This window comes from Drosophila santomea, chromosome 3R (assembly GCF_016746245.2).
Source record: "Drosophila santomea strain STO CAGO 1482 chromosome 3R, Prin_Dsan_1.1, whole genome shotgun sequence".
In the NCBI taxonomy this organism is placed as follows: Eukaryota; Metazoa; Arthropoda; class Insecta; order Diptera; family Drosophilidae; genus Drosophila; species Drosophila santomea.
Genome location: NC_053019.2, coordinates 5908428 through 5923858, shown reverse-complemented (window position 1 = coordinate 5923858; position 15431 = coordinate 5908428). Strand labels below are relative to the sequence as shown.

The following is a 15431-nucleotide window of genomic DNA, read 5'->3' as shown; positions in this document are numbered from 1 at the left end:
AATATCCTCAGAGGCCGACTTTTTGCTAATTTGTTTAAACTTATCATTTTTGTTTGGCGCACAGGCGGTCGTTGCGGAAAAGTTGACATGGGAGTGGATTGAGAGGGTGGTTTGAAAACTTACCCAGGTCTGATAGATTTACTTTCTCTAGGAACGGATCAGCGACGGGCAACTGTAATCAAAAGCAAAAATGATTGGTTGGAGTTTAGTAAAGTATTGTGTTAAATGTAATGTTAATATATTTTTTAAAGATATAAATATTATAAATATCAGCATGGATAGTATTAGTTTTGTTATATTAAAGATAAATATATCGTTTTGAAAGTCTAACGGCAAGTTTTCTTAATTTATTTGCCTTGTTTATTAACTTTCAATATGGTAAATCAAATTTATAGCTGTTAACTACATAAGGCAGTGCAAAGTAAACTATCATTAAAGAAATGAACGAGCTAACTTGAAAAGTCGTAAAATGTGCATATGTACATACATACATACATACATATATTTATACGTTCGTTAATCGTCATGCACGGTATTTCAGGCGTAGTGGAACTTACACCTCGCTTTGCAAGTTCAGATACGATTCCTTAGCAGTTCCTCTTTCCTTACAACCTGATATAGATCGGTGTAGCCCTGTTTTATTCGTCAATCAGATATTATATGTGGGTCACAATGATTGGCGCATTTCAGGTATAAAAGAAAACAATAAGGGATCGCTACGTAAATAGCAATATAAACTGCGCTGATATACTTCCCCTACACGTTATCTGCTAATCAGAACGCGAAATCGCAGATAGAACCCAGAGAAACAACAATTCAAGCCCCAATGAAATATTTGTAGGTGAAGAGGAGTGTGGAGGGGTGAGGAGCTGAATGCTCATTCGGTCGAGTAGCTTTGAATTAACATTGAAATGTGCAATTGAGGAATTATGACACATTAGCAAGGGAAGGGGTGGGGAGGGGAGGGGCATGGAAACGAGGCAATGGGACAAGTACCCCATATTAGATACGGCAATTGAAAAATTACGCTCGCACACAGGTGCAGGCCAATTTTGGTTTAGCCTAAACGTTACCAACGCTATCCGCGACCATTCTCTTTCTCTCTCGCAGTGCTCTTTTGTAGCTAGAAATGGGGTCAAGAAAAGTGTGCACTGAAAAATAAATAATTGCCGATGTAATCGATGTAAAAGAAAACCGTCAATTATTTATTTTATACTTAGTTTAAAAGTCTTGGCAGATTCACCTCGGTTGATAATTTAAATAACTTTAACACTACTTAAAAGTGAGGAGATTAAGAATTGAATTCATTTGTACCAATGACTTAACTATAATGTTCTTTCTTATCTTATTTTATGTTAATTTGATATAGTTTATTATGTTGATTTTTCTATGTGCATTGTAAGGCTGACCCTCATTTTGTCTAAATATATAAAGCAACAAACGCAGCCGACCGAATTCAATCGTATGAAAAAGCTTCCCCTCAAAGCTTTGATACTGGCACACACTCGATGACTTTTCCTTTGTTTTCCTCTGAATGCATTTTCAAACAAAAAGAAAAGCGTTCCGATTAAAGTATTTTGAAACACGTACATACTACGCCTTCAATAGCTGGTACATCTGTCAGTAAAAACAACAGAACAAATCCCACTGGTGTTAAATAATGTTATATAATAATAAATGTATTTCGAAAGTTATTTTTCGAAAAAGTTTGAGAATTTAACATATATTATATATTATTTTAAGTCCCACAGCATCTAACCAAAGCCCGTTTTCTCCCAGTGCACTTACGCTTATCTTGCGTCCGGATCGCGGCAACAATTGTTGTTGGCGCTTCCATTGCTCAATCTGCTCGACACTGTAGTCGCTCCGCCGTCGCATCAGCATGCACTGGTGCACTGGGGAGTGATGCCTGGAGGAGGGCGAGGGGGAGGAGTGGGCGCTACTAACGCGCCGCCGCTCGTAGACGAGCGTCTGCTGCACTGCAGCAGCGGCGGCGGCAGCGGAGGGTGAATGACCCAGCGAATGGCGGGCAGCATTTGCAATTGTCTTGCTGTTGTTGCTCCTCAGTTGCTGCAACTGCTGCTGCTGCTGCTGCTGCTGCTGGAGCTCTTGCTCTCGCTGTTGCTGTTGCAGTTTCTGCTGCTGACTGTGATTGCTGTGCGCCTTGCGTCGCAGTAGCGACGATGACATGGCCGCCGTTAAAGTTGCCTTCAGCTTCTTGCCATCTTTCGCCTTGTTTTTGCCGTTTGGCAGGCTTAGGATGCTTTGCTTGCTTTGGTTGCTTTGATTGCTTTTGTTGCTTTGGTTGCTTGGGCTAATGTGGCTAATGTGGCCAATGTGACTTGGGCTTTCGCTATGACTGTGGCTTTGGTTGTCATCGCGCCTGCTTACGTGATGCGAGTGACGTTGGCCGTCGACGAGATCTCGAAGATTCGCACTGTTTAGCAGCTGGTAGTTGCTGCTGGCCGTCGGCCCGTTATTCGACATCAGCGCCGGCAGATGGCCATACCGCTTTTTGCGGTGATACAGTGGCGAATTGCTCAGCGAACGCGCCTTGCGGCCGACGCATTTAGCATTTGCATTTTCGCTGCCGGCGAGGTTGTTGTTGCTATCGTTGTCTTTTGGCAAATTGGGGTCAAATTGTACGCTCAACTTGGGCGGCGTTTTCGGGGCGGCAGTGTCGGCGGGGCGATTGCCATATTGTGGGGGCGGAGAGGGTAGCACTCCCACGCGGGGCGTGCTCGGCTCGAAGGCGGAATAGCGGCGGCGATACATGAAAACCGCGCACTCGAAAAGAAGCAACAGGCACTGGGCGACGGATTTTTTGAGAGTCGCAAAAGTGACGACACTACTTCACTGTTTGATATCTGATTATACGGCCGTGTTCCGTTCCGTTTCGTTCTGTTTCACTTATCTTCCGTTCGCTTTCCGGACACGTCTGCGCTCACGCAAATGTAAACTTAAACTGGTTAAAAAAGCCACTGGTTAAGAGTTTAGCGAGCGCCAGCCGGACCCCACACATGATCGCCCCACGGCAAAGAGCAGAGAAGAAAGAGAGCGAGAGGATTTGCCTAGAAGAGCGCCAAAAGTGCGCGAGAGTGCTAGAGTATGAGCAAATACAAGAACACACACGGCACACAATGTAAATATAATTGTAATTGTCACGAAGCTGCAAGACCCTAGAATGCCCTCCGCACTCCACAAAATAATCGTAATAAATCACACATGCTGATGATATTGCAAGTTTATCATCAGTGAATGAAACAAACAATGGCATTAGGTTGACTTTCTGTATTTAATTTTCCGCATTTAAAAATTAATTGATTAGATGTCGTCATTTACTGATTTTATAAAAATGTTTTACTTTTCTTCCAATACAAAATTTCTGAAAATAATGAAATTATTGATACGAGGTCAGTAAAAAATCTGGGTTGACTGCTTCAAAAATAAACTCTTGGTTTGTCCAACGGTTCACTTCTTACACATCGTTTGCTTCGCTTATCTTTCAGCAGGCTCCCTGCCGTGGGGTGTTTTCTTCTTCTCCGAGAGAGGAGTCGCAAACCGAGTGAATATTATGAATACCCCATGGAAATAGGGTATCAGAGAATGGGGCTCGTTTCATTCCTTTTCGACTTTATCGTTATATCGTTAAAGCAAACAAGAGAGGACACAACGAGCGAGACCAACTTGCACCCACATGCGAAAAGCTCAAGAAGGCCACCGCAGGCGGAACAAGAGGAAGAAGAACTGGCAGGGGTACTCCACTCAACAGATGAATCCACTCAATTCAAGAGTCAAGTGACTCTGTTTAAATACGCATCCAAGAAGCAAAGAGCTTATGTGTACACTTGTTGTTTTCTTTGAGCGATAAGTTAGGCAAACGGTACTGCAAGATAGTGGCCTTGCTAAAGAGAAATTAGAAATAATGAGAGGGAGAGGGAGCAAAGAACAGCGAGAAAAGCCTGACATGTGAAGAGTAGTTGGGTAATTAATCATCATCGTTAGCGGGAACATACCAACAACAAAGCATTACCATAAAGAATTTAATGGTGAAAGCCCAATCCGCTGACGTAAGAATACAAACAAGAAATCCCAAGAATGTGCATTGCCAAACAACAAACACTTGACACATGATGCAATTCTATCGATATAAACCAGTTTTCATGGGTGACCGACCACGTTTTGAAGTGCGAAATAAACAATAACAGACTGTAACAATATAATAACTGTTTATAATGGCCATTACGCCGATTATAAGACCTTGGGTTTTACATATATGTAGGTGTGGGCGAAAAGCCTAGTGAAAGGTAATTCTGCAACTAATTTAAAGTTGAAATCAAAGCCACCGAATAAATCAACAAGCTATCAGCATGACTTCTTGTTTTTAATATACAGTGACTCACTTGTTTGAATTTATTTCACCAATGTCGCTTGAATTTCATACATAAGTATTATCCCTTGGATTTATTCGAATATGATTTAATAGGTACGTCATAAGTACTTTTAATTCGCCGCGTAGTACTCTACATGTAGTCTACATTACGTGTAAAGAGCGAAAACCTCTAAGTATGCAATATAAAAGAAACTAGGGTGAGGGATACAATGGAGTTCTTGAAAATTGGCATATTTCATAAAACTATTAACATTCAACAGGTGCTAATAGAAGAAGAGGGAGAGTTACGTAGACAGAACACGACCTTCAAGGTATTATGCAACCAACTGGAAAAACGCATTTCTCAACGGTGTAGCGAACCGAACGAAGTAAACAAAAATGGGGAGGAGTCAACCCGAGTATTAATAGCTCTGAAGCGAGCAGATTGCTTTTTAAAGTGATAAGAAAAGGCAAATGAGAATGTGGAAGGGAGAATACTTGCGAGATGGCATATGCCAGATCATAAATTATTACATCTAGTTGGAAAGATAATTGTATAAAAAGTTAAAGCGTAGATAATTATAATGGGTTGTTATGCGTAACAGGGAAGATAATTTTGCCAAAGCCAAGAAAGAGTTGCCTTTGTATTTATATACTCATGCCTTATTAAAGTTTCTTAATATTTGTCAAACAAAAAAAAAATGATTAAGGAATTATGATCGGCATCACCGAATAATTTATAAGCTAGCTGCAAGTTTTAAACTTACCCCTCGTGAGTCTCTGAAGAGGATGGCTGCATGGTGTGGATCCAAAGTACCATCCCCTCGCAGACCTCGACCGGCGGCGCCAACTGAGGCACGTCGTTTCTCCAAATCCGCGGAGGCGCGACGCATGTGAGCACCTGAAAGAGAATACCAAATTGCCATAAGTACAGGTGCCGAATTTCCAAAGCAAAACTAGACCTAATCCAACAGCAAGTACCAATTGAAAGTATCCGGAAACCCGAAACCCTTTACCTTCTTTAACTATGCGATCGTAGATCTTGTAGGTGGCCCCGCAGTCATCCAGAATGCGGTTGGGGCGGCTGAGCGTGTTCACATCCAAACTCTTGGATCTGGTGCGGAAGTTCTCCTGCGGATCGTTCTGTGGCGAGGTGCAAACGCTCTGGGCGTCATGGTGCTTCCTCGGCCACAGGTGCATCTTTTTGCCAAAGTGCTTTACTAGCTCGTGGATCGAATGGTGGTGGTGGCTATGATGATGATGGTGCTTTCCGTGTTTGCTGTGTCCTTCCTTATGAGGCGAGTGCTGTGGATCCTGCTCGTCGATGCTGAGACTCTTGGCGAATGACGAGTTGTCAAAACGTTGGCGATTGAAGGGTCCGCTGCTAACCCCGCTGTCTGTACTATTCATGGACTGGCGCGATGCATCCCCGGGCAAGCTGTAGTCATCTAGCGATGTGTGGGCAGCGCTCACTCGATGGAAGATCGAGATAGCTGTGGGTCGTTGCTGCTGAGGACCGCTGGCACCCGTGTGGGTGAAATACTGATGGTCCGCCTGGCTTTCGTAGATGTCGTCGAGATCGTGTGGAAAGTAACCTCCTCCACCTATGGGTGCGGTGGGCGGTGGAGAGCCAAAGTCTGGACCTGCACTGCGACGCATGCTCTAAAAGTTTTTGATAGCATTAACTACATTTTTTAAAGATATACGATTAAGGAGTGCAAACCGATTATAATAGTTCAATCCACTAAACCATTATACATTATATAAAAATGCGTTTAATTTTGTTCAAGAAAGTCAGTCCCCAATTCTATTAATTCTATTAGGCACTTCCTCGGCTTTCCTGATCGGTTTGCATCCTTGTCTCGACCACTCTACTCACGCCATATATAGCCGGACTGTGAGATCGTTCCAGGAAGCAGCGCTTCGAGGAGGGTGTCCGCTTGAGACTGCTGCTAGTGGGCTGCTGGTAGTGGGCTTGGTGCGTTGGCGAGTTGCGGTAGTGGTGGTTGGCCAGCGACCTAGGGGCATCGGGAACTGCCTGCGGCAGAGAGTGGCGGTCGCTCTGCCACTGGGCGTATGCGCTGCCGGTCACTCCTCCCAGACTCTCACCACCTGCAGTCCCGCTTCCTCCACCTCCAGAGTTGTTGGAATTGGAGCTGGAGCTGCTGGAGGAGTCGACGCTGTAGAGACGACTGCCCTGCGAGGAGGCATCGGCACTGCTGCCGTAGCTCGGGTAAATTTGGCGGGACCAGCTCTCGGCACCGCTCAGCTGTTTTTCTACGGCATGCTGGCGGTACAGGTGTGTGATTCCATGCATTGCTGGGCCGTTCTCCTTCTCCCGTTGTGTTGTCAATTGTTGTTAATTTTGTTTTTGTTTAGTTCTTGTTGTTTTTACACTTTTGTAACGCAGTGTAAAACAGTTCTTATTGTTGCACTTGTCAATTTGGTGGTTAAAGTAAGCACTGCGATCCGTTGTCGCTGTCTCTGTCTCGCCTTGTAAAAGTCACATAATAATCCTTCAACTGTAAATAAACACAACACATCACTCTCTCGCTCTCCTTCTCGCCCACTATCGATGCACTTGCTCGAGAGCTTTTGCTCTGCATCTCTCTCTATATCTATCCGTCTCGGTTGCTCCTAGGTTGAACGCACTGAAATTAAGTCAAAGCTGCACACATAGCAGCGTTATATTTGTTCTTTCTGTCGCTTTTCGCTTTCCACGACGCTATTGTTTATTTTCAAAATTGGTAACACTTTTTGTATTAGCTATATTGGCCGTAATCGACAGTATAAAAAAAGAGCAGCAGCAGCCGATAGCAACAAATATCAAATGATGAATGCACTTGAGCAAGTTTACCACACCGTCCACGCCAACAAGGCAGTGTCAATGCGCGCAAAGCTTTATTCTCATTTATTTCAATTCATTTAATTCTCTGCCTTCTTGTCGCTGCGAAGCCATTGCAAAATGTAGCGGGTAAATAAATAAAGGCCTAATCGATCGGGAAGATTACCAGAGAGATCGTTTGCGACGCTCGAGTCGCCTGTACGCATGCAACCTGCGCTCAGGGTCACTTTTCTAGGCGGGTTTAGCGACCCAGGCGACAACATTTGCAAAGTTCAATGCCACGAGAGCGCAATAAAAATAAATGTACTCGACATTTTTTATTTGCACAAACTCAAACTCTATTTAATGTGTTTAACCCTTGGAAATATATTGGAGTCCGATTTTGGAAATTTCTCTGATAATAAACTTGTAGACGAAATCAAAAAAAAAATAATTTACAATACAATAGTATACGATTATATTGGAATAAGTATTTTGTTTGTGCTGTCCCTAATCAAGTCCCAAAGATTATTTCGATTTAATTTTTGGTAGGATTTTATCAGAATATAAGCGACATATTTGTCGCCTGGCCAGCTTTCTAGGCCTGCGGTTGTTGTGTGGCTGTCGGATGTCCCAGCCTCTTGGGTAATTAAATTATTTTATAATGCAATAAATACGAGTTGCATCTGTTCGAGAAAAGCTACATTTACATATTTATATGTATGTATCAGAATCGTTCACTCTTCGGGATCAACTCACATGAGCACTCAAATCGCACGCTTGATTTAAATAAACGGCCTTTATCTTTATCGCTGTGTGTAAAAACAAACAAACGCAGCGGGGGAAGTGGGAGTCGGGAGGGGCGGGGCCGCCGCATATGAGAGGCGAGCCAAAGCAAAGCACAGAAAAATAAAGTTAAGTTCTATTTTTATTATCAAAGCAACAATAACAACACGGCAAGCGATTTCAAATGAAGAAAGAGCCGAAGGGGCACTGATAAAAACAAATGGGAAAGATGGAAAATGTGAACGTAAAGAGGCAGAACACTGAGGAATATTGATTAGCTTTCAAGTGGCTTTCAGGGGGATATTTCACAATTTTGATTAAATTTAATGCAATTTACATTGCGAGTCGTAGAACAAAGTGAGCAGCCGGTTCAATTGAGGTTAAGTCGCCAACTTATTTACCAGTAATCAAATGTGTTTAATAATCGAAATTCTATATACATATACACACATGCATATAAAAATACGACCGGCCGCCTACGCACGTACACACACGAACACTGATACGCACACAACCGCTCGGCTTAAAATCCCAAAGAAGAATGAGAATGAAAAGAACAAACGGTGCACGTGCTGTCGAACAAGTGCCAAAGAGAGAGAGTGAGCGACTGAGAGGGCAAGCTAACAGCGCTGTTAGCGCTAACAGTGGGGGCGCTGGGCGTCCTTGAAATCTAAGTACATATGCAAGTGAGTTCAGAAAGCGAGAGTAAAAGCATGAATTGAACCATTTCCCCCCATTCAGTGCAACTTACACTCGACCATGAGTAATCCATTAGCAACTGCGGTGGATTACCATTCGAATTAGTTGAGGGGCATCTCAAGGGCACCCACATAGCTCGCCCCTAAATCGCGCAAAAGTGAAAGGATTCTCTGGGCGTGTATAGGGAAAATCATGTTGGTTTTTTTAAGTGCGAAAAAACCAATGAACAGCGCAATTTTGCCATAAGGACCAGAATGCCCGTCTAAGTATGCAATATTTTGAAACGTGACACGCCAAAAATATAAAAGAGAAACACGATTGTCTGAGGTCAACTTCCTTTCCGACTTTCCACTTTAGGCCCCCATTTATGGCGCATGCGTGTGAAGAAAGTGAAAGTATATGTAGATGGTACATAATACTATACTATATATGCGTGTACGTCACTGGTGTATTTTAGGGGTTCGGTGATTGACCTCCTCTCAAGAAACTCTCAATTTATTCCTTTTAAGACAACAGTTGTTTTTTTTTATAATGAAAAGCTTAATAAGCTATTAAAAATTTTTTAATCTGTTGGTCTTTTACCCTATTAAAGAAATATAATTTACTATATAGATTTTCAGTTATGTACTACCCAGTTTGCTCCAAAAGTCTATAGGTCCCAAGAATTGCGCATTTAGGTCAAGTGTGTACGCAAGAGAACTTTGATTAGGGAGTGCAAAGATTTTAAATTGCTGAATTATCAGGCAGACCCCCACTAGACAAGCCCTGGCGATAAGGAAATACTATGCTACCTACGGTAACGTTTTGGGCTGATAAGAGCCGTGTTTGTTTGCGTTGGGCCTATCGCGAATTAGATGTGATTGACAGGGAGCCATAAATAAAGGCCAAAAGGTGCAAACAATTTGTTTAACCGCCCATGGGGCGTATGCTTAATTTATCTTTGGTAGCCCACTACGTCGAGTAACTGTAAACAATATGGGTTTGCAGTTATTTCTGGGCTCTGCATCGCAGTTAAGTTTGTGCGAAATTCGGCCAGCATTTACCTTGAACGTGATTGGATATTGGATATGTGTAAATAAGTGCCAAGCACTCCCCGATCCCCCCCTATATTCACATATCGCCATGCACTGGTCATGTGGGGAGCATTCTGACGGATGTGCTAAGGTGTGCGATTTAAGTAGCTTCTTCTTTGCTGCTTCTGAAATTGTTTTTAGACTCCTCCAATTTCGCACTTGGCTTTAACTCCGGCTTGTTTTGTGCTGACTTTTGTTTGCCTCTGTGCGCTGAAAGCAGATAACCCGATGATTCAGCTCCAAAATTCAGGAGGATGGGGAGGGGCGAAAATCTCGCTAACCGACAATATTTGAACTTGCCCGCGGATTAAAGGGGGGAGAAGAGGTTTGGGGCCTGGCATTCCGAATACGAGCTGTTGGATGATATAACTATTTTAAGGGCAACGTTCTCGATCTTCGTACGGCTGCCTTCAAATTGAATGTGTAGTTTCCATATAGACCAATATTTTGAAGTAATTTCGAGTAGGGATCTTATGTATTGTTTCAAATATCAAGTGCCTTAAGGTAAATACATACATATTTACTCAATTTATATACTTGTGTGGCATTATTTTATATGTGAATATATATATGTATGTATGTATAACCAACAGGTAAATGTAGATAATATAGGGCGTGTAACGTAGGCCATCGTTAAGTAGTGCCATTATTAAAATCGTTTATAATTACTAGTAAATTATGGTTCTTTCATTCACTTCACTCGACTATCTAAGTGAAATGCCACTCAGCTAACCGACAATTGCCAACCTAATCGATTGGGTTTTTGCTTTTATATCGGACCGTTGTCACCCTACAAAGAATATAACCGGGACACGCAGCGACCTTCAAGGAAGTCGCTGAACCCACTGACTCTGTGGTTTTTCTTTCACATTCGCCTAGAACACAAATAGAACCTTTGCCATAATGCACAGCGGTCGCGACCTTTGCTGAAAACTTGTAACTTTGTGTGCCGGGGTCAAAATTTGACTCAGCTGTAAGCTCTTACAATTCAAAAGTCCTTGCAATTGCAGACAGCCCACTTATTTCCAAGAACAAACCCATAAAACTGTCACTAATATCCACTTGCGAATTACTTGTGCGCACGTTGTGATGCGATGCGTACATCCAAGTTTTAGTGGGCGGCAAATGTGCACCCCGTACCCCTTCTTTTCCCGCCATTTTTTTTTGCTGTTTCCGCATCATTAGAGCCGTGCAATTAAACAAATGCATTGTGAGTATGTTTGCAACTGCAACCGGAAGCGCAGTCATTGGCAACCGCACGTTTAACAAAACACTGCACTGCACGCCGCTGCCATCCGCTAATTGTTTTCTGGCTTTGGTTTTCGGGTTGGGGTTTCCGAAAATAAAACAATAAAAGAAACGGGAAGGAACGGAACCGCAGATCGGAAAATAGCCCTGGGTGAGGCGGATTTTCCGAGTAGAATAGATAGTGTCCTCCAATTACATGTATTTCATTCTTGGCTAATGTGATTTGGCATCGCTCATTTATAGTTTGGATGTCCTACTCAGTTTGCAATTCGTTGACAGAAGGGTCAAAAAATTACTAAATTTTACTAAAACAACAAATATGCCTACACTAAGGCATTAACATACAATACGAGTATATTAAACCTTTCAAAGTTAAATGACTGCTATGCAAAATTTATTTGTACATTAAAGTAATTTTGAAAAATTCAAGCAAAAAATACTCGCATAGCAAATACGTCATCAACAAGAAGAGTTGAATTAAATCTTGGATAATGCTTACTAAATTGTTAAATTAACATGATATTTAAAATGCCGTAAAATGAGTTATCTACTATTCAAAGAATTCAGTGAAACAAGAATACTTGCGGATTCCAAAAACACTTTAACGAGAAGATAATAGTTTATGAGAAGTATTATACATATCATTAAGAACAGCATACAAATCGGTGACTCGTATGCCATTAAATTTATTGTCTACCATTCCGAAATAGTCAACAGAAGAAGCAAAGTGCATAAATTAGTCAGCTCACATTCTGAACCACATTCCGTGAGTCATTCCACTGAGTTCCACCAGCACTTTAGCATAAGAAGTTCTACATATCTGACTACAATATATATAGTATAATGGTATAATATACGAGTGTGTGGTGAAAAGGGCATAGAACAAACATCGCCGAGCAAAGAAGACCTCTAACGCCCTCTGTGGATGACTCGGCTTTCAGTGGCGACTCAACGTAGACTCGACTCACGCGTTTGGCTTACATAACACCTGGACACACACAGCACACACTAAATGGACGTGGACGTGGACGTGGATGTGGTCATATGGATAGGTGTGCTCATGGAACTTAGCTTCCCTGGTGGCCAGTGTTTGCCGTGTGCAATCGGTCGCAGCCGGTGAAATTTGCAATTGAAATGAGCCGGCAGCCGAGTCAAGATTTCCTCGCAGCAACAAGTGCAGTTCACTCACAAGGGCACACACGCCTACTCAGACACTAAGAGAAATCACTGTAAGCTAATATATGTATCACCGGCTGAATACAGCAAGAAAGCTAAGAAAATCAAGAACGCAGAACCCAAGGAGTTCTAAAAGTAGAAAAAGTTAAATTTCTTAGGCATAATATCCAATGTTTTAAATCAGTGTTTAATTTCCGCACGCCACGTTTTAATTTGCGCAGGTAACTTTTTACCAGTGTAGCCTCAGTATGACTTGAATTCAATTAATGAGTGCACCGCTGTTGTTTTTCAGCTAGCTGGCGACTCAACTTTCTGTTTACTGTTCTAATGGAGTCGGACATCTGATTCACATTTCAGCTCTTTGCATAACCAACCGGTGAAGTGGCCCCCTCAGCAGGCGGAAAGTGGAAGGTGGCAGGTGGAAAGGGAAAAGCGGCAGGGGCTCGACTCGGGTTTTCCGCGCATTTGAATCCGTATTATCAGGCGATCTTTAACCCCAACGCTGGCACTGACTGTTGCCCTACGAGTGTGTATGTAGACTTCTTGCTGACCATTTTATATATATTACCTCGTTATCTTGTGCTGTACTTTCTTTTGCTTTTTTTGGCTTTCAAGGACCATAACAAATGAGACTCACGCGCCGCGAAGTTTACTTCTTTGGGCTTACGTCACTAGAAGGCGATTTATCAAAACACGCCACGAAACTGAGGGGAAAAAGATGTGGATAGGAAAAATAACTAATAATATGTTGCCTATTGTCTATGTCCAACACTCATTACAACACCAGTAATGTACGTTTGAACAAATTGGGTTTTTCCATTTTCTTTATTTTGCACACCAAAAAGTTTAGATATTTACAATTCTACGAATCGTTACTGCATTGTGCAAAGAAACATATTCAAAGACCTTTCTGTAGGATATGGTGTCACGGGTTATATCTAAAACTTGTTTGACATCTGATATTGTTTCACCCTTTGGCCACAATGTACAAGTTCGCGTACCACTAGGCAATTATTGCTAAGCAAACTAATGGGAATGTCAAGTTGTAAGGTTGTTATCTTTTAGATACTTTCAGAGACTTTCAGACCAGTCCCGCTTCCGCACTCCTCCGTCCTGGACGATGGTTTTTTATTACCTCCCATTTGCTGACGTCAATGGAAATGGAAATCGGATGTGGGTTTGGCAAATCATGCCAACGAACAAACTCGGGATCTCGGGATCGAAATTTGGCAGGTTGTGCGGCGGTGCTAATTGGGTTTTATGAGCTTGTGTTGTGGCTATTGAAACTTAGCATTTGGCATCTGGCCAAGATGCGGCTCAAAGATTGCAGAGGCCGAGAAAACAAGCAAGATTACAGCACACTCTTTGTTTTCAAGCCAAGGACAATGGCAAGAATAATAAGTGCGGAATACAGACAGTTGTCGGGAGGACAGTGAATGGAAATGTCAAGCTTAATGAAAAAGCCTGCCTGGCTGGCAGGAAAATGCCAACCGCGCACGCAACTGAAATGAATAGGATAAGTAAATGGGGGCTTTTGTGTATCCTGCCTGATATGTGCTAAAAACAGCATAATAGCCCATGCTCACAGCGCTTAGTATATCCCATATGGATTCAACTATATATGAGATAATATGCAATAGTCCCACTGTTTTTATAACTCCTGGCAAACTCGTTGAACCTTGATTTTGCAAATAAAACAGTATAAAAACTTCCGCATGTGAAAAAATAAAAATCACAATTAGCTAAATTAACAATTGTCACCCTCTCTCACCCGCACAGCCTCCACTCCTCGGAAAACATTATTAATTGCTCACAGGTTCTCAACAGAACTTACAGCGAATTAATTTGTTGACTGTAGGAAAGTACACTTGGATATGGTACGTGTGTACTACTGCCGTCCATATACATATATACGATTGTGTGTATATGCACGAGTATATCCAATCGAGTGTGTGCATATCTAGCGGTGCAAACGATGAACAAACAAGTGAATTGTTATTCTTGTTTTGTTATCAACGGGTGAAGCAAAGTCTTGGCTGCACATCGGACGTACGATTTGAGTACAAAAAGTGTACCTAGTGTGTGCACTTGGTAAATATAAACTATATTGCAACTGCAGATACATTCAGATACATTTGGGGGAGGACTGCAAGTTGTTTACCCACTCAAGGCGACTCCACGCGAATTTGAGCATTTGCTGTTGACCAACTGATGTTTCTGTCGCGATGGCAATCGAAAGCTGTTTGATTAGTCACCTCCCCCAGGAGGGTCGGCCAAGGTCAGCCCTTATCCAGATCTGATCTTGTCGCGGGATTCAGCAAGATATAGCGGGATATAGTGGGGTTGTAGTGGGCGAACGAAACGGTCGGTCAATCGTGCATGCCAATTATCAGCTTTTAAAGTGGGTGTGTTTGACTTTTAGCCACACTCATATTTGATTTATATATATGTATGTATTCTCACACATCTGTGTTCGATTCTATATAAACCCCTCATATAAATCACCATAAAAAGCTGCGTGCTAAAAACCGTAAATTGCAGTGGAAATTTGTATTTTAAATTAGCAGCTCGCAAACGGCAAACGAAGAAAAGGAGCAAAAGACCAGAATAAGTCACGTTTTAGGGCCATATATTGAATTTAAGTATGGGAGAGCTATTATCATTTGTTATTTAGTTGTTTGTGCCTTTTCATTTTTAGGATTTTACAGTATTGTGTGCTGTGTGTAAATTATTCAAATAAAGTATTTATCGTATAATTTTCCATAGCGAACTAATCACTACTGATCAGAACCTAGCCTATTTTCGACTGCATTTGGTTTATTTCATCTGAGAAAGTCACGTTTCATCGTTTACGTTTACGTTTCCTTTTAGGATATTTTGATTAATTAATTAGTTTCAGTTACTATTCAAATGTAAGCTGTCCTTCTTGGCCAGTTTTTACTGTACGCCTCACTAGCTGCACATTCAGCTCGTTCACTTGATAATGGGGCGATTCCCTGGTCCAAAGCTACGCAGATGCTTTTATTGTCCATATGATACAGGATTAAGTGACAGAAACCAGTTCAAGGACAACCGCCGTCGAGTGTGTGAGTTGGAATATACTCAAGAATATATGTACTATACTATACGTATATATGTTTTCTCATGGGCGTGGTCTGGAGCTGACGTGCGACATTCACATCCACATCCACATCCAACCGAGTGGCAGAGGTCGTTCCGCGGGACTTAACAAGCTGGCCAGGGAAACGGCAAT

At 42.1% G+C, this 15431-nt stretch overlaps 1 protein-coding gene across 7 annotated transcripts in view; it reads right to left on the bottom strand.

The window, feature by feature from the left end:
* The window catches only part of LOC120454662 (5'-AMP-activated protein kinase subunit gamma-1), a 67947-nt gene that overhangs the window by 5360 nt on the left and 47156 nt on the right, over positions 1-15431 (bottom strand). For 3 of the 7 annotated variants that reach the window (XM_039640167.2, XM_039640165.1, XM_039640172.2), the window contains 2 exons: positions 5140-5273; positions 124-172 (listed from right to left, as the gene is read on the bottom strand). In XM_039640167.2, the coding sequence (XP_039496101.1) occupies positions 124-172; positions 5140-5273 (183 nt within the window). Of the gene's footprint in view, positions 1-123; positions 173-1788; positions 2950-5139; positions 5274-5388; positions 6035-6251; positions 6895-8383; positions 8519-15431 lie in introns of those variants that run through there. The other 4 variants (XM_039640168.1, XM_039640169.2, XM_039640171.2 and 1 more) reach the window with 4 other exon arrangements.